The sequence below is a fragment of the Mandrillus leucophaeus genome, unplaced genomic scaffold (assembly GCF_000951045.1).
Source record: "Mandrillus leucophaeus isolate KB7577 unplaced genomic scaffold, Mleu.le_1.0 Scaffold1540, whole genome shotgun sequence".
Lineage (NCBI taxonomy): Eukaryota > Metazoa > Chordata > Mammalia > Primates > Cercopithecidae > Mandrillus > Mandrillus leucophaeus.
The window spans coordinates 233,132-253,507 of NW_012101522.1; the positions used below are offsets into that span (position 1 = coordinate 233,132).

At 35.6% G+C, this 20,376-nt stretch overlaps 2 protein-coding genes across 2 annotated transcripts; both read left to right on the forward strand.

Moving 5' to 3' along the window:
• The first annotated feature begins 248 nt into the window (after positions 1–248).
• Positions 249–2,919, forward strand: LOC105536118 (olfactory receptor 5D13-like). Its single transcript, XM_011975388.1, has 2 exons — positions 249–274; positions 1,977–2,919. Exons 1-2 carry the CDS (start codon positions 249–251, stop codon positions 2,917–2,919), a joined length of 969 nt encoding a protein of 322 aa, XP_011830778.1.
• Positions 2,920–19,069: 16,150 nt separating this feature from the next.
• Positions 19,070–20,008, forward strand: LOC105536119 (olfactory receptor 5D13). The gene has a single exon (XM_011975389.1). It carries the CDS (start codon positions 19,070–19,072, stop codon positions 20,006–20,008), a length of 939 nt encoding a protein of 312 aa, XP_011830779.1.
• Positions 20,009–20,376: the final 368 nt, after the last annotated feature.

A 20,376-nucleotide genomic window follows, 5' to 3' on the forward strand; every position in this document is an offset into this window, starting at 1 on the left:
CCTTCTCTCTTTCAAATGATATAAATTCTGGTTTTCTCATCAGGCTCCCACCATATACCCAGCAATGAAATCAATACTTTGGCAAATAAAGAAGAATAAAACAAAATTGGCCTTATCTTTAAACTTCCTATACTTTCTGAGGAGATAAGTGAGACTAATAACCAAATATGTAAATGATAGGATATGACTTATGGTAATTTTGAGTTATAAACACTAATGTTTGCAATGTATACAGAGGAGAAGAAACAATGAGTAATCTTTATAACAGTAGAAGGTAAAATAAAGCATTATAAAGGTGACAACAGATAGCACACTTTATGTAAATGAGCATGTGCTCTATGACAACCTGATGCATCTACCATGACTTTAAGAATGTGTTCGTGGTAATGAGATTGAATATCTAGATCTAAGCAGTTTGCGCAAATCCAGACTGCACAATGTAGTTTTCATGCATTCATCAATAAAAAGCATTAGGGATTGTTAAAGTCATTGACTCTCAGGTTAAATTGATTACAGAAAATTATTCTTGCAATGTTGCAAAGGATTTTTCACATTGAGGAGCGTGACTGTGGAATACAGTCATAATCTAGTTTTATAGTGTTAAGATTTTTATAAATAAGTGTTTCAGGGAAATTGCTGAGTAATTGTTCCTTTTGGAAGATATCGTTCCTACAGGTACAAGCTTGTGGGAACTAGAGAAAGCTATTTTGTAATGGAAAAACATAAAGGAGAATTGGGAATATATAGTTATGACTTAGAGTAAAGCCACAAATGAAATTCTACAGTACTTCCATTGTGTGGGTTCAGGAAAATGATTCTCTGCATTGTATTCACAAATGTGTCCACATGTTGATAGCTGTGCTATATAAGCCTCATTTCAATAACTATTCAAGGTTTTTGAAACAACACTAATTAGCTATAATTCTAAGAAATATAAAACTGAATATCTAATACGCTTCATAGCATGTCTTGTAACCATTACAATCATTAGCAATCTTTCTGCTTCCATTCTACTGATTTAAATTTCATATCATGAATATATTATCACATTTTATCATTGAGGAAATGCCTAGTGGCACCAAGGCATGTTCATTGAATATTAAGATGTCCTATTTGAGATGGGTCCCCCTGACACTTATCCTTGGCAAAGCTTTAAATTTAAATCAAAGGGACAGAATGTATTTTTCCTAAAAACTAATATTTATTTGCACTATTCAGTACTTTTATGTTTATTATTGTCTGTCACCTACCTATCTTCTGAGATTTGCCACCTCAGAAAATAACTTTTCGTTTACTATTCAACTATTTTGTTGCAATAACCTTCTCATAAGTGATATGATACATCATTAAAAATAACATTAAAAATTTTTCAAGTTTAGTTCAACATGCATGAGAAAGATTAGCATATTAGTGCAACACAGCTCCAGAATATGTTGAAAGTATTGGATTACAAGGAATGAGAAGGGTGTTAAAAATAAAGCCACCAATAAAATGTTAAATTTACCGTTTTACAGGAATGTTAACATTTTACAATTTGTTAAGAGTTGTAAGTTAACTGTCTCATAGCTTTAGAGACAGGAATGAAACTGTAGAAAATTATATATTTCCTCCAACAGAAATATTTTCACTTATCTCAGATTCATGCAAACTTAGAGTGGCCCTTCTCATGAAGCCTGATGTCTATGATGATAGTGAGTCTTATCTGAAATATGGGAAGGTACACCCTATTTTGTTGTTATTCCTGTCTTAATTTTGTTTTTTATTATTCCAGTCACAAAATAGTCCTATTCACCTTGTAATCTTTATATAAGATATAAGTACTCTACCTTTTGAAATAATGTAACAGTGGAAACCTAGTATTTTCAGCAACTCTTAATAAAGACCCACTAAGTGTCTCAATATTTCTTCCTTTCTGTTTCTTATTGCACATATTGGTGCCTACTTCTCTGGATCAACTTTCTTATTTTTTTTCATAGGATTCAAAAAAATCAGACTGCTGCAGTCACCTTCATCCTCTTGGGCTTCTCAGAATATCCAGACCTTCAGATGCCCCTGTTCCTGGTGTTCCTGACCATCTACACAGTCACTGTGCTGGGGAACCTGGGCATGATCATGGTCATCAGGATCAACCCCAAACTCCACACCCCCATGTACTTTTTCCTCAGTCACTTGTCCTTTGTCGATTTCTGTTATTCCACCACAGTTACACCCAAACTGCTGGAAAACTTGGTTGTGGAAGACAGAACCATCTGCTTCACAGGATGCATCATGCAATTCTTCTTTGCCTGCATATTTGTGGTGACAGAAACATTCATGCTGGCAGTGATGGCCTATGACAGATTTGTGGCCGTGTGTAACCCTCTGCTGTACACGGTTGCAATGTCCCAGAGACTTTGCTCCTTGTTAGTGACTGCATCATACTCTTGGAGTTTAGTTTGTTCCCTGACATACACATACTTTCTGTTGACTTTATCTTTTTGTAGGACTAATTTCATTAATAACTTTGTCTGTGAGCACGCTGCCATTGTTGCTGTGTCCTGCTCTGACCCCTATGTGAGCCAGAAGGTTATTTTAGTTTCTGCCACGTTCAATGAAGTAAGCAGCCTGGTGATCATTCTCACTTCCTATGCTTTCATTTTAATCACTGTCATGAAGATGCCTTCCACTGGGGGGCGCCAGAAAGCGTTCTCCACGTGTGTCTCCCACCTGACCGCCATTACCATTTTCCATGGGACCATCCTTTTTCTCTACTGTGTTCCTAACTCCAAAAGTTCATGGCTCATGGTCAAGGTGGCCTCTGTCTTTTACACAGTGGTCATTCCCATGCTGAACCCCTTGATCTATAGCCTCAGGAACAAGGATGTAAAAGAGACAGTCAGGAAGTTAGTCATTACCAAATTATTATGTCATAAAATATAATGCTAGAAATATTAATAATTTATCCTGGAGAGTAACAGTGCAGTTGTTTAATAACCAGTCATTGCATGAAATTGTGATAACCCTCCGACAGTCCAATATCTATTCACACTGATGTTTAGTAAAATAACTTTGAAGTTAAAAATACTGTAAGTATGAAATCTCAGATCATTTAAACTAAATTGTTTATGCAGAATATTGTAATACAAAAGTTTTTGTGTTAGTATACGTTTATGTGTGATTGCCTAGGTCAAATTTCAGTTCAATTCAAATATGGCAAAATGTAAAAATTTTGAGATGATCTGAAGAATAGTAGTTTACAATGAGGAAGTTTACCTGATAACAAAATTACTATAAGAGCTCTTCAGTATAAAACACTATCTAAAAATAATTGCAATTGATTCTACATGTGCAATTTTGGCATTAGAAGATTTGCAGACAAACAAAAATAAATAAGAAAATTATCTTCCTTACAAAGTCCAGAATCTGGTATAGTTAAATTATACTTGGTATTATAAATTATATTTTTCTTTATGCAATATAATAAGAAAATGATAAACATTTTTGCAAATAAATGCCCATCACCCTAGTGTTGCCATTTATGCCAATATGATTGTGCATGTTATTTATTAAAAATTTAATTGAACTAATTTTCTATTCATTTTCCTTTGTAAGAAATAATATAGAGGAATTCCAATTATCTTTTAACCAGTTTCCCCCGTGATAGTACAATATAACAACCAGGATAATGATATTGAGATAATACATATATATTATTCAAGCATTAGTTATTTATTGATGAAAATAAATATTCATAAAGTCAGTGATATCCAACAGTAAGTAATCCTTTTGAATAAGTGACTTGACTGGGGTAGCTCCGTTGATATCAGTTGGGCCACTTGGGTGTCAAGAATAGGGTAACTTGATCAGCTATCTTTGCATCTACAGACCTGTATGTATGTCATCTTCTTTGGACCATTTGGCTAATAGTCTTTGTTGAAAGCAGAGCCACGATAGAGTATTCCAATAATAAAAGCATACTTCAAGTTCCTGCTTGGGTCTCACCTGTTAACATTTTATGAGTCAGAGAAAATCACATGTCCAAGCCCCAAAGCAAGAGTTGAGAAAGTTATCTACTTCTTGTACAGCTGCAAAGTTACAAGTCAACAGTGATGGGTACAGGGAGAAATGAAAAACTGGGTTAAAAATCGATTGAAACATTTATATCTTTAAACACATTCTTCCTTGATAATGCCAGATAACTTTATTGCAGAAAACAGATAACCCATGGCTGTAACTGGTTTTAGAGAAGTTTTCAAATAATTGAAATAATTTGACTGCCTCAACCAAATGGCTGGTTGAGATTAGGTATAAGAACTTACTTTTTCTCCTTGTGTCTTGGCAATCATGATTAAGACTTGCAAGCACAGAATATGAAGACAACCATATGTTGTAGGTCCAATCCAACCCATTAAAAGTTGCTTGTTTCCCCTCAAGGTTTATTTTTATTTTCAATAAAAAGTTGAATAATTTTTTACTGTAATGCTTTACACCAAATTACATGTCTATGTAACTTACTGTACAGGGATACACAACAAAATTCTCAACACTTACAGAACATAGCAAAAGTAACAGAGGATTTACTTTAATTTTTAACTGTCAATAATGAGTCATAATTAAACACTCTAGTAGAGTATTTTAAAAGCTCTGTGTGTGTGTGTGTGTGCGCATGTGTGTATAGTTTAATAAAGATATTAAGGAACACAAAAAAGGATTTAGAAAGTTTGAGTATGCACCGCAGAATATTTAGTATATTCAATAAGGTTTTGAGGATAAACTTAGAATATATTATTTTAAAATATTGATTTTGAAGTTATGTAAGCAGTAATTTGGTAGGTTTCTTTTAGTAGAAAATAAAAATAAAAGAAAAAAGAATAGTTACAAATCCCTTTAAGACGTGATTTTTTTTATTTTGATAAATGTTCATTAAATGGGCAGTTTACACAAATATAATGCAATTTTCCCCCAACATTATCAAACTGTACTTTGAATCTGAAAGTAAACATGTTAACTGTGAAGATAAATGTATTTTAGATAATGTAAGTTAGCTCGCTAATGGTCATATTAAGTGATAGCTATGGGCTATTTTTTTCTACAAATACATTTGTATGCTGCTCTTCTTTTAAACCTTTGAATCCAGTAGGTATAAATGTGACTTTTTTCCCGTGGAGGGCTGCGGCAGGACATTTGCTGAGCATATGCACAATACTAAAGGAAATCTATAGTTTCATGCTCACTTCTTAGTGAATTAACAACTATAAAAATTATATCTGGACCATTTTATGTAAATGTCAACTTTCATATTATGTTGACTAAACGAAGACGGCATCAAAGATTGTATTAGAAATTTAATTTCTAATAAATAAGAAATTAAATTAAGAAAAGGATAATAAGAAAATAAGAAAAGGATAAATTAAGAAATTAAATTAAGAAAAGGATAAATATTTGATTCAATAGTATTTCCTGCTTATAGCATTCTAGATACATAGAATATGTAAGCTCAAGAACACCGTGTTGGTAAAAGTTTCCCCCTGAAACTTGTCATGCAGTTTAAACACCAGGAAAAAATCCTAGGGAGAACAAATAAAAACAAGCCTGAACCTGTGGATGTGAGAGAACCAAAGTTCAGGAAAATTTTTGGAGGTAATTCTTGGCGATTTTAGATAATAACTTATGAATAAAATATAGAATACAGCAATACTAATAACAAAGTTTTCGCATAAATTTCAACAATATATAAAGCAAGTTGTATATTATTCTAGGAATTTAAAGTGGATACGTCATTTAAAATTCATCAATGAATCTACCATATTAGCAAAATAAGGGAGAAAAGCATATGTTTATTTCAATTTATATACTAAAGATATTTATTACAATTTATATCTTGTATTAGTCAAAATTTTCCAGAGAAATGGAACCAAGGGAATGAATATCTGCTTATCTATATCTGTATCTCTCCATTTGGAGGTATTTATTTATTTTAAAGAATTAGCTCATGCGATTATAAAGGCGGACAGATACTGAGAACTTCAGGGTAAATCAGCACGCTGGATCCCAGGGGAGCCAATGATGAAATTCTAGTCTAATTTGGAAGGTCCAAGAACCAGAGAGCCAGGGGTGTATTTCCAGTCAGAAGGTCAGCAGTTTTGAGACCCAGGAAGAGCAATGTTCCAGTTCCAGTCTATAGGCAAACACCTAATGTCCCAGTTCAAAGGCAGAAAGAGGAAGGAATCTGCCTTTGCTTGGGAGAGAATTAGCCTTTTGTTAGACTCAGGCATATACTGATGGACGCTTCCCATTCGCATTACCAAGGGCAATCTGCTTTACTTAGGCTTCTGGTTTAATTGTTAATCTCATCCAAAAACATCCTTATAAAAACATCCATAATAATGTTTGACTGAATATCTGGGCACCTGGTGGCCCAGTTAATTGATGCATGAAAATAACCTTCACGCACCTGTTCATAATAAAACAAAACAGAAGAAAACAGAAGCTCCCAGACAAAATAGAAATAGAAATGTCTTAATTTTTACCCACCAAATCTATAGGTAAATATCACAATTAAGTTAAAATAATCGGCCGGGTGTGGTGGTTCCTGCCTGTAATCCCAGCAATTCAGGAGGCTGAGGTGGGCAGATCACGAGGTCAGGAGATCGAGACCATCTTGGCCAACATGGCAAAACCCCGATTCTACTAAAAATACAAAAATTAGCCTGGCGTGGTGGCATGTGCTTGTAATACCAGCCACTCAGGAGGCTGAGGCAGGAGAATCGCTTGAACCAGGGAGTTGGAGGTTGCAGTGAGCTGAGATCGCACCACTGCACTCTAGCTTGGAGACAGAATAAGACTGTCTCAAAAAAACAAAACAAAACAAAACAAAAAGAAATAATAGACACTTTGTTTTAAATTTCAACTCAAGGGAAGCGTGTTCATTATTTCCACTTCTGTGGAAACATTGTCCTAGACAATTGAGTAAGACAAGAAAAAAACAAAAGAATATTAGTGAAGATAGAATAACACTTTCATATTTTAAGATAATACAATTGTATGAACATCCAAATCCAAAAAGATCTATCAAAACCAATTAGAATTAGTAAGGGAATGTAAAAGATCTCTCAATGTAAGATAATTAACATTTCTTTTTCCTGGATCTGTGTTATCTGTCTACACCCTTCCACACTGTATTAATCCCAGCATGCCTCAGCTTTAGGGATGATAGTTCTTTTCTGCAGTAACCAGTACTGTGGTATATTAAGGTTTTGTGGGATTTTTGCCTTTTCATCAATTATTTAACAATTGCAAAAATAATTTTCTGTAATAAATGTTATGTTTTGAAATCTCTAGAAAAGATTGTGTTTTTCTTGAATGTACTCAGACTCTTGTTAATAATGCTCTGTGAGCTAGACCTTCAAATATGGGTATCTAATCATATCCTTGACTGTGAAGATAGGGCCAAGCATCTTTAAAACAGAAATTGTATTCAGTAATCCATGGTGTATAGTAACATGGCTGACTAAATAATCCTTTGTGCATGATTACAGTGAAGTGCTCACTGAATCAAATGCCTGGAGGACTGAGGTGGCAGTTTCACAAAGCTGTCATGGAAGTGGTGGTGATTACAAGAACTGGGATCTTCTGAATGCCTGGGAGAGCTTGCAAAAAGATAATAAAAATTCAGGGCATCCAAATGTTGGCACAATTTACTGTCAGAGAACTACAGATATTTATGGTAGCCTTAAGACACTGGGCAAGTGTCCTAAATTTCTTAGTGAGAAACTGATGTGTCAGAGATTATGTCTTAAATAAATCCTGTAAAGATACAAGTATTCTTAACATCAGAAAATAATTCTCCTGATTTTGTGCTCTGCAGAATGTTGAGATATCCTCTCCAAAGCAATGACAACTTAGGGCAACTTGTACTGCAATTAAGCGATTTAAAATGTACTGGGTCTTTCAGTTATAGAGGCAACACATATCACATTTGAGTAAGCTGTTGCAAACCATTCGAAAAGTAACCTTCAGCTTGTCTCTCTTGCATAATTCCTTATACCAGACACTCTTATTGTCTCACCTCTATCTTTTGAATTTTACTCCCAGTAATTGTGGTAGTCAGCCACACATGGAACCCCCAATGATCCTATTCTCTGGTATTCACATCATTGTGTAGTCTCCTCCCATACTTTACCTGGCTTGGTCTACGTGATGAATAGCATGTGGTAGGAATGAGAATACCTCATACCTGAGGTTCAGTTTTAATAGGCTGTATTCTCTTTCTCTCTTTCTCTCTCTCCACCTACATTAGGTCTTTCACTCAGCAGGAAGTTGCCAAATTTAAATAACCCTGTGAAGGGACCTTTGGGATGAGGAACCTGAGCTTCTGGCCAACAGTCATCAAGGAACAAGAGGTGCCAGCAACCTTGTGAGTGAGGTTGGACGCAGAAGTTTGACATTAGTTGAGCCTTGAGATTACTGTAGCTCTGGAAGCCTGGTTGTAACCTCATGGGAGACTCTAAACTCAGAAATAAGCTGTTCCTGGATTTCTGATGCATAGAAACAACGAGGTAATCAGTGCTTATTGTTTCAAACTGCTAAGTTTTGGGGATACCTTTTAGCTGTCAATGAACAATTAATGCAGATGTATTAGTCTCTTCTCACACTTCTATCAAGAACTACCTTGAGACTTGGGGATTTATGAAGAAAAGAGGCTTAGTTGACACACAGTTCACAGGCTGTACAGGAGGCAGGTCTAAGGAGGCCTCAGGAAACTTTCAATCATGGCAGAAAGGCGAAGGGGAAGCAGGAATGTCTTCTCATGGCCGGCAGGAGAGAGAGAGTGAAAGAGGAAGTGCATACACTTTAAACAACCAGATTTTCTGAGAACTCACTTACTGTCAGGAGAACAGCAAGGGGGAAGTCTGCCTCTGTGAATCACCTACCAGGTCCCTCCTCCAACACTGAGGATCACAATCGACTTGAGATTTGGGTGGGGACACAGAGTCAAACTATATCAGCGGATTTTTGGTGCCTGGGAATATATTGTTGCCAAATAAAAACCCCAGATGTTAAGGTGGCTTTGGAAATGGACAGTCAGTTTTGAACAAAATATCATTGAAATCTTAATATGTTTTGGAGATCTTTGATAAGATTACAATTTAGAGATTCCAGGTGAGTGAGAAAAATATTGTTGGAAGTTGTAGAAAAGAATATTCTTGTTATGTAGGGCAGGTGTTTAGCAATGCTATTGCCTATAGTAATTTGAAAAGTAAAAAATGTGCCTAACATTCTGGGTTATCTAATAAAAGATATTTTCTAAGTGAAATGTGTAAACTTGCACCTGGTTTCTCCTTGAAGATTAGAGTAAGGTGAGACAGGCAAGAAACACACTAAATTATTAATATTGAAAGATCCAGGATTTGATGGCTTTGAAATCTCTTAGCCTGCCATAATGGCAAAAGTTGACAAAATTAAGAAACGGTTTCCAAGGATGATCAAATCTATGGCATTGCTGTGAATACATGATTTAAAGATGAAGTCTAGGATTTGACTATAAAATCTTAAAAAAAATAGAAAAACCCCAGAAAGATCTAAAGTGGAATCTCAGAGTATATTCACACAAACGACTCTCAAAAGAGATGAAAAGTGCTCCACATCCTCTATAAACAAGGAGGCTTTTAGGAATCTTAAGTGTGCCTTCTCTGAGCCATCTCATAGAAGTCCAAGGTAGGGAAAGACATATCTAAAATACTTAAGGATGTGTTTTTATCTCTAATATAGTGGAACTCAATAAGATTCATAGAAGATCCACAAAGTCCATTTATGTATATATGTGTACATGTATACATACACACAAAGCACGCATGCACACACACACATATAGAGACACACAAAAACGCGCACACACACACACACACACAGAGATCATTATCTTGAATTGAAAGACACAGTGACTGAAAAAAATGGAAAAAATCAAAATTCTATTAGCAGAAAACAAGCTAAGAAACCTGCTAAGTTGCAAATATGTTCCACATTTCATAAGAAGAAAGGATGATTCAGACAGTGGCACCAAAAGTCCAGAGGTCAGAGCCAAGGAACCAAGACTAATTAAGCTAATTATTCCCAGATTTTGCAATTTAACCAAAGAAATTTCTAAATTTCCCTGGCTGGACTTCAGAATTGCAATGGATGAGTAATTCCTTCCCATCTGCGGAACAAGAATGTTTCTTGCAATATCTCTTACCAGGACCAACGTTGTATGCTAGGTTTGTAGGGTACCCATTGCTTGTCCCCTTAGTTTCATAGGTTGAGAGAAACTGGAACTGAGAATCTCTAATTAAGAAAATACATCCATGGAGCTTCCTTTACATTTGGTCTTGAAGGTGATTACATATTGTCAACTTTAACAAAATGCTGTGGTGGAATAAGGCATTTGGGCCCTTGGGAGGATTTGAGTGTTTTTTATGTGGTGAAGGGACAAGAGTCATTGTGGATCCAATGGTGTCATGTAGCATCCAAACCCCAAAATGGCACCCAGTAATTTCTACTTTCTTGTAATGATTCATTTGTTTGAAAGGTCCCCAAGTTCTGTTTTAATCAGGTATGGTAAAATATACAGAAGTTGACATGACTGTGTTAAAAGAAAAATTTTATTATACTTACAGATCCCTAGAGAAAGAGGAGGCATGACATGTTCCACGGGGCTATACAAGCAAGCACCAGAGTTGAGTTGGTCCAGAGGTGGAGAGAGTGAAGGGAAATATGAGCAGGAATATTCTTTTGTTGTTGTTTCTGAGATTCAGTCTTGCTCTGTGCCTAGGCTGGAGTGCAATGGCATGATCTCAGTTCACTGCAACCTCCGCCTCCCAGGTTCAAGCAATTATCCTGCCTCAGCCTCCCTAGTAGCTGGGTTTACAGGTGCCTGCCACCACGCCAGGCTAATTTTGTGTGTTTTTAGTAGAGTTGGTGTTTTACCATGTTGGCCATGCTGGTCTCAAACTTCTGACTCCAGGTGATCCACCCACCTGGGTCTCCCAAAATGCTGGGATTACAGGCGTGAGACACGGCACCCAGTGAAATGTGAGCAGGAATCTTTATTGTGGTTTACATGGAAAGGAAATGATGAACAGACTTGTGATTGGTAGCTTGAATAATTTCAGCAGGCCTTTGTGTGTAGAGGCTTTCCCTAGGTGTCTACTACCTGGCCCTAGGGATGATTTAGGAAGGAGGATAATGGCCCAGAGCATGAGCGCCTCATAGAGGAGGTGACCTGAGCAGGGGTTCTGGATTGGTTAGTTTGCATTAGCAAGGCACACACCAGGGTGAGTTGTTTATCGTCTCTAAGAATTGGCTGACCAATGGGTGGGCCCATCCCTCCAGGGTTCACAAGGCCCAAGATGTCAAAGCATCAGAATATAGAACATAAAATACATGGCTAGTACCCTTGTGTAGTCCCCTCTTAGATTGTGTAACCAATAGCATACAGCAAAAGTGACAGTATGTCACTGGGAGATTGGCTCATAGAGGTCTCCAGCTTGTGTGTTCTCTTGAATCCCTCATCTGTTCCTACAATAATATCACACTGCATTAATTACCATATGGTAAAGCTAGTCTTGATATTCTGTCAAAAAAAGCCTCAGGGATTTTTTCGTTGTTTTTACTCTAGAGACTTACTATTCTTGGCCTTTCACATTTTCAGAAAAATTTTAGGATGTTCTTGTCACTCTCCAAAGGAAATGACAATGATGATAATGACAATGCAGATGATGATGACAAAAATGGTAACAGATTGGTATTTTTATTGGACAGAATGAAGTTTATTTTGAGAGAATTATGTATTTTTCCAGTCTTTGAACTTAATACAATTATTTTTAGGTCTGCATTAAATCCTCTTACTATATCTTGGTATACTTATCTTTTATTATTTTGTTGTTGTTGTTGAGACAGAGTCTTGCTTTGTTGCCCAGGCTGGAGTGCAGTGGTGTGACCTTGGTTCACTACAACCTCCACCTCCCAGGCTCAAGCGATTCTCTGCCTCAGCCTTCTGAGTAGCTGGGATTACATGCACGTGCTATCATGCCCAGCTAATTGTTATATTTTTAGTAGACACGGGGTTTCCCCATGATGGTCAGGCTGGTCTCGAACTCTTGACCTCATGATCTGCCCTCCTTGACCTCCCAAAATGCTGGGATTACAGGCGTGAGCTACCACGCCCTGCCTGGTACACTTACTTTTAGAGTTACCTCTAGGTATTGAATATTTGATGCCATCATAAGTAGTCTATCCTTAAATATTTCATTGTAGTTTGCTGTTTTCATAAAGACATACAGTTGATTTTTGTATATTCGTTTTGAATTCAGAAACATTACAAAACTCTCATTCATTTTTCTCTTATCCATGTTATCTCTCCATTACTATGTATTATTATCTGTGTAATGCCATCTTACGAAAATGACCTTTTTTAAATTCTCTTTCTATTGATCTGTCTATAATTGATGCATGTTTATTTGCATTATTACACAGCTGTAGCGGTTAAAAGTTATAGTACAATGATTGACAAAATAAAGAAAACTGTAAATATTATTATGACTTAAAAAGTAATATCTTATGTTTTAATATTAAGCCTGTTTGTCCTGTAGTTACTTGAAGCTCCGTTATGAAATTAAGAAACATATAGTTTTATTTGTTAAGGAAGTTTTTACATGCTTTGATATTAAATTTTAAAAGAAATAGTTCCCATGAATGTTTATTTTATCAAATGCCTTTACTATTTTAATATATCAATGTTTGGAGGTATTTGAAGTGACATTATTTTATTGTAATTATTATTATTGTCATGGAAAATTTATCTAAAAGTTTAAGAAAAAGACATTGCTCAGACACTTCTTAGGCCTAAAGTCCCCTGGATTTGTTATTCCAGTTTACTTTGGTAGTTTCCCTTTATTTTCTATCAGAGTCCTTTAGGATACTGTCAACCTTTATAGCTTAGAAAAATAAAATAATTTCTCCCATTTGAAAGAATTTTTTATTATACTTTAAGTTCTCGGTTACATGTGCAGAATGTGCAGTTTTGTTACACAACCATCTGATGTTTGACAAAACTGACACACACAAGCAATGGGGAAAAGATTCCCTATTTAATAAACGGTGTTGGGAAAACTGGCTAGCCATATGCAGAAAACTGAAACTGGACCCCTTCCTTACACCTTATACAAAAATGAACTAAAGGTGGATCAAAGACTTAAATGTAAGACCTAGGACCATAAACATCCTAGAAGAAAACCTAGGCAAGACCATTCAGGACATAGGCATGGGCAAAAACTTCATGTCTAAAACACCAAAAACAATGGCAACAAAAGTCAAAATTGACAAATGGGATCTAATTAGACTAAAGACCTTCTGTACAGCAAAAGAAACTATCATTAGAGTCAACAGGCAACCTACAGAATGGGAGAAAACTTTTGCAATCTCTCCATCTGATAAAGGGCTAATATCCAGAATCTACAAGGAACAGTTTTATGACTGTTTCTTAAATAGCAATTGGATTGAGACTATAGACTTTTTCTTTTTAATATCTCTCTTGCCTGGCCTCTTGGATCTTAACATTTCTTCTGGGAAAAAAAATTACCTACAGTTTAACTAGTTCATTTAAAAAAAAATTTCTCTTACTACGCATATTTTGGTAGTAAAAATGACAAATTATATAACCAAATCTATTCTCTCATTGATTACATGACTGAGAAGAGTTTGGCACTTTCTTTTAAATAAATCTTTAACTTTCAACTGGCAGAAATTTATTGAAATACTTTTTTTTTTAGCCCAAGAAGGTGACATGTCATCCATAATTAAGATCTCTATTTAAACAATTTGTTTATATGAAGCAATTTCTCATCCCTCTGTCGAAATAGCCACAGTCTGGGTTTCTGTTTTTAAAAACATGTTCAGAACTTATGAAAATAATGACTTAAAGCTGTAATGAAACCACATTTTGAGGATAAAATATGTTAGTATCATATGCACAGATCATTCCTTAACCAAAACTTGCATGCAACTCTGAACAAATTTTGTAGGATTGGAATTTAGAATTGCAAGATAATAATACACATAATTAATACTTTTAAAGTTAAAACTTGTTGCACAAATGTGCTTGTGACAACATGGGCTTTCATTGTCTTATTCATTTACTTATTTTTAATTTTTATGGCTACATAGTAGTTGTACATACATATGGGGTACATGTGAAATTTTGATACAAGGATGCCATGCCTAATGATTAAATCAGGGTAATTGGGATATTCACCACATCAAGCACTGGTCATTCTTTTAAGAGTATTCCAATTTCACTCTTCTAGTTATTTTGAAATATACAATAGATTATAATTAACTATAGTTGTCCTATTGTGTTATGAACTACTGGATCTTATTCTTTCTATCTAACTGTATTTTGGTACTGATTAATCAACACCTGTTTATACACCACTCTCCCCACTACCCTTTGCAGCTTGTGATAGTTATTATTCTATTTTCTACATCCATGAGATTGACTTTTTGGCTCCTACATATGGGTGAGAGCATGAATATTTGGATTTCTGGGCCTGGCAAATTTCCCTTAACATAATGACCTTCAGTTCCATCTACACTGTTGCATGTGTTAATCCATTTTTGTTTTGCTATAAAGGAAATTCTGATGTTGGGTAATTTATAAAGGAAAGGGGGTTATTTGGCTTACCGTTGTGAAAGCTGTGCAAGAAGCGTGGCATCAGCACCTGCTTCTGGTTAGGGTCATAGGAAGCTCACAATCATGGTGGAAGGCAAAGGGGGAGCAGATGTGTCATAGCAAGAAAGAGAGCAAGGCAGACAGGAGGGAGGTCCCAGACTCACATGAACCACCAGCTCTCACCTGAACTAATAGATCAAGGGCACCAAGCCATCCATGAGGAATCCATCCCCATGACCCAAACACCTACCATTAGGCCTCACCTACAACATTGGAAATCACATTTCTACATGGAATTTGGAGGGGACAAAGATCCAAACTATATAACTGCAAATGACAGAATTTCATTCTCTCTATGACTGAATAATATTCCATTAGGTGTTTATACCACATTTTCTTTATCCATTCATTCATTGATGGATACAGGTCGATTCCATATCTTGGCTATTGTGAATAATTCTACAATAGACATACAAGTGCAGGTGTACCTTTGATTTACTGATTTCTTTTTCTTTGAATACATACCCGATAGTGGATTGCTGGATTGTGTATTAGATCTATATTTTGCTTGTCTTTACTTTTTTGGTTTTGTCTTATACACTAAGATATCTACAAAATAAAAAAGTAAAAAAAAAAATCTTCTGTTTCTGAGTGATATGTTTCAAAGTAATCCTTTGCTTAGATTCTAAAATTATTTTCATTGATTTAATCCCTGACTTGACTTCAACTGGAATAGCAGGTAAAGCATGTTGGTGGTCAGTCGTAGAAGCTTCCAAGCAGATATTTAATTTTTGCTGCCCATGCCCTATTAGAAATAGCTCATAATATAAATATAAACCATAACTAGCTGCTTACATTTAACCTATCAATTTTCCTAATTTTTTAAATACTAGTTTCACCAGAATTTCCAATCCTTTCGAATAGTTCCAATCCATCTGAATCCCTTTGTCAGATGGATACAATGCAAAAGTTTTCTCCCATTCTGTAGGTTCCCTATTCACTCTGATGATAGTTACTTTTGCTGTGCAGAAGCTCTTTAGTTTAATTAGATCCCATTTGTCAATTTTAGCTTTTGTTGCCATTGCTTTTAGTGTTTTAGTTATGAAGTCTTTGTCCATGCCTATGTTCTGAATGGTATTGCCTAGGTTTTCTTCTAGGGTTTTTATGGTTTTAGATCTAACGTTTAAGTCTTTAATCTATCTTGAGTTAATTTTTGTTTAGGGTGTAAGGAAGGGATCCAGTTTCAGCTTTCTGCATATGGCTAGCCAGTTTTCCCAATACCATTTATAAAATAGGGAATCCTTTCCCCATTTCTTGTTTCTGTCAGGTTTGTCAAACGTCAGATGGTATTCAAAGAGAATAAAATACCTAGGAATACAACTTACACAGGATGTGAACGATCTCTTCAAGGAGAACTACAAACCACTGCTCAAGGAACTAAGAGAGGATACAAGCACATCAAAAAACATTCCATGCTCATTGATAGGAAGAATCAATATTGTGAAAATGGCCATACTGTGCAAAATAATGTATAGATTCAATGCTATCCCCATCAAGCTACCATTGACTTTCTTCACATAATTTGAAAAAACTACTTTACATTTCATATGGAACCAAAATACAGTCAGCATAGCCAAGACAAGTCTAAGCAAAAGAACAAAGCTGGAGGGATCACGCTACCTGACTTCAAACTATACTACAAGGCTACAATAACAAAAACAGCATGGTACTGGTATCAAAACAGAGATATAGACCAATGGAACAGAACAGAGGCCTCAGAAATAACACCGCACATTGACTTTGAGAGTCTTAAGGAGTACTTTCCACATATCCTGTAGAGTACTCCCACAACTGGGTTTTCCTGATGATGTTCTCATATTAAGCTGGGTTTATGGGTTTCAGGGTAAGTAAATGGCAGAGGTAAAGTGTCTCTCTTATAACATCATGTCAGGGGTACATGATACTCACATCATGATACCACTGGTCATGGTAACTTTCACCCTATACATGCCTGGTTTCTTCACTATGAATTTGACTGTGGAATTTGAAATGCAATTGTATTAATACTAGCTATTCTGAATTGTTCCTTATTTTTTTCCTACTCTCAAACTTTGCTGTTGATGTTTTATTTGGTGAACATGTACAATTTCAATTATTCAAGAGTTAAAGGCAATTAATGGAATAGATGTGGTGATGTGATTATCCCTAATGATTTAGAAGAAAATACATCTATCATAATGACACAAGAGACTGCCAATTAATTGTGTTTGCAGGCCAACCAAGGAAACTCTAATTATTCTCTGTAGTCATGGGGACAGATAAAACCCAGAGTTTAGTAGACATTATATTATAGATTTGGCTTTTTGGTTTTTCCTTGTATTCAGATTTCTTATATACTAGAAATAAAATGCTGTTTTGCTGGCACACTCATTGAAATATACTACCACTTTTGAGCCTCAAGCCTGCTGCTATCTTAAAGAATGTTGGACTGTTGAGAAGAAAAATGCCTGTGGTTCATTAATCAGAGAAGAAATTCTCAGAAAATTAATCAAGAGCTTCTGGCTTCAGGTTAGTTAATTTATCTTTTGCTATCTTTCAATTCAGGTGGAAAACATGGGGGTTCAGCTCATGTAGATTACCCTAAAACTTAAATAGGCCTCTTTAACATGGGGGTTCAGCTCATGTAGATTACCCTAAAACTTAAGTAGGCCTCTTTTTATGGCTAGAGACATTTTAAATTTACCAAAAGAGCATGAAGTATTTATTAGAATTACATTTTGCATTACAGACACTGCCAGTGGTGGCACTAGGGAACAATGGAGAAAAGTCTCCAAAACCTTATGAGATATTTGTTGATTTTGAGCTTCCCTATGCTTGGTTTGCCTTGATTACAAGCCTAATGCCAACCCATTGATGTTTATGAAATGCTTTTGAAATAGCTAACCCTTAAATATCAGGTCTCTTTCTGAGATTCTTTTTTGTTGTTGACCTGTTAACTGTGCCGAGTATCCCAAGCAGTGGTAGGAGCCTTTATTACTCTGGTCAAATGTTGAAGGGTGAGCCATTCATTAACATTGTGTGAAGAATAAAGAATGCTTAAAGTGTAATCACCCAGGCCTACTTGTTACTGGAAGGAATATGCTCATGATGAATGCTCTGTGTTGGGGGTTGCTTGCAGTACATGTTAAGGAAATGCATAGGACTGGAGCTTGACACTCATTCCAGGTAAAACTGAAAAGATGAAAAAAGAAATATACATGTGTTTCTGCTGCATCATCCTGTCTATGTCTTCATTCATGCGTTTTCACTCATAACAAGTTCCATTCATTTTATGACTTTATTGTTTTCACTCTCCTGTCTTCTTAAAGTTTGTCTTTTCATGAAAGATAGATTATTTCTCATTGGCTAAGAAAATGTGTAATTTTTATTATATCATTTTCAGGGTATCATAGGACATATTTTGTATGAAAATATTGTTGACAACTACAGATGTCTCTATTTTTCTAATATATTCTGCATTTGCACATATAGAATACATATTATGTACATACATGCATACATATGTATGCATATCTTAGAAGAGATTACCTAAAGCACATTGAGAAACAGATAGTGAAAATTTAATTAATTGACTTTATTTAATAAAATAATAAAAGTTCAGCAAATTGTCAAAATGTCCGTAAAAACACTCTATGAGACAACATACATTGATGAAAATTTTAATGGAAGCTATATAAACACCTTAGAAATGGGTTTCCGCAGCAGACTCTCAAGCATTAGGTGGGAGGCATAGGTTATATACATTTTATGGTTTATTTATATTCTTAAATTCCACAGTCATTTAATTCTGTGTTATGCTTAGCAAAGGTAGAAGATACTAACATTTATGTGCCACTAATGGTGGTGCCAAACCACCTACTTGATTCTCAGTGTAATTCTTAGATCCATGGGAAAGTTTCCTTTGTGTTTCTCAGTTTTTTAAAAATTTATTTTATATCATAATTTATATTTCACTTCTATGTGAATCATACTAAAAATGGCTGACTTTTCAATAATAGAATGATTACTACATATTTTCCACATAAATGGTGGTTTTTGCCCTTTAGGAGGCATCAAAATCACCTGTAGGCTTGGCTAAACCACAAATAGTGGGCCTCATCCCAGAATTTCTGTTCAGATGGTTGATGGAGCTGGAGAATTGGCAATAGTAGGAAATTCCCAGGAGGTGCTGCTACTGCTGGTTTGATGACCACATTCTGAGAATCGCTGTTCTATATTACTTATCATAGAAACACATGAAGCCTATTTCCTCTCTCTCTTTCTGTTTCCTATCCAGTTCTGCTTTTCAGGAATAACTTTTTTCTTCTTATTCCAACAGGTATCATGATGGCATCTGATGGAAATCAAAGTGGCACACCCACTTTTATTCTCTTGGGTTTTTCCCAATACCCAGAAATCCAGGTTCCACTCTTTTTGGTTTTCTTGTTCGTCTACACAGTCACTGTAGTGGGGAATCTGGGCATGATAATAATCATCAAACTCAACTCAAAACTCCATACAATCATGTACTTTTTCCTTAGCCACTTGTCCTTGGTAGATTTCTGTTTTTCCACTGTAGTTACACCTAAACTGTTGGAGAACTTGGTTGTGGAAGACAGAACCATATCTTTCTCTGGTTGCATCATGCAATTTTGTTTTGCTTGCATATTTGGAGTGACAGAAACTTTCATGTTAGCGGCAATGGCTTATGACCGTTTTGTGGCGGTTTGTAAACCCTTATTCTATGCCACTATTATGTCTCAGAAGCTCTGCGCTCTTCTGGTGGCTGGGTCCTACACATGGGGGATAGTGTGCTCCCTGACACTCACATATTTTCTTCTTGAACTGTCGTTTTGTGAATCTACCTTTATAAATAATTTTGTCTGTGACCACTCTGTAATTGTTTCTGCCTCCTACTCAGACCCCTATGTCAGCCAGATGCTATGCTTTATTATTGCCATATTCAATGAGGTGAGCAGCCTAATTATCATTCTGACATCATATATGCTTATTTTCATTACCATTATGGGGATGCCTTCTGCAAGTGGGCGTCAGAAAACCTTCTCCACCTGTGCCTCCCACTTGACGGCCATCACCATCTTCCATGGAACTATCCTTTTCCTTTACTGTGCTCCTAATCCTAAAACTTCTAGCCTGATAGTTAAAGTGGCTTCTATATTTTACACAGTGGCGATTCCAATGCTGAATCCATTGATCTATAGCCTTAGGAACAAAGATGTCAAGAACATGTTTGAAAAATTAGTTGTCACCAAATTGACTTAACACGGAATATAATATTCCTAGATACGTTATTTCTGAAAAAAATGATTTACTATCCTACAGATTACCCATCTTTTATAGTGCAATTGATTATTCAAATTATTTAATCAATAGACTATCAGTTAATATATTCATGCCAGCATAACCTTTTGAAATTAGTGAAATAGCTCTAAATGACATGAAACCAAAAAATCTAAAAACTAAAGCTTTTATATCATCTGTTGCAGTATTTGTAAATTATTTTAAAATACAAAATAGAAGGAAATATTTTAAAACCATATATCTGATAATAGGTTAATATAAAAATATATAAGAAACTCATTCACACCAATAGCAAACAAAACCCAAACACCCTGACTTTTTTAAATGGC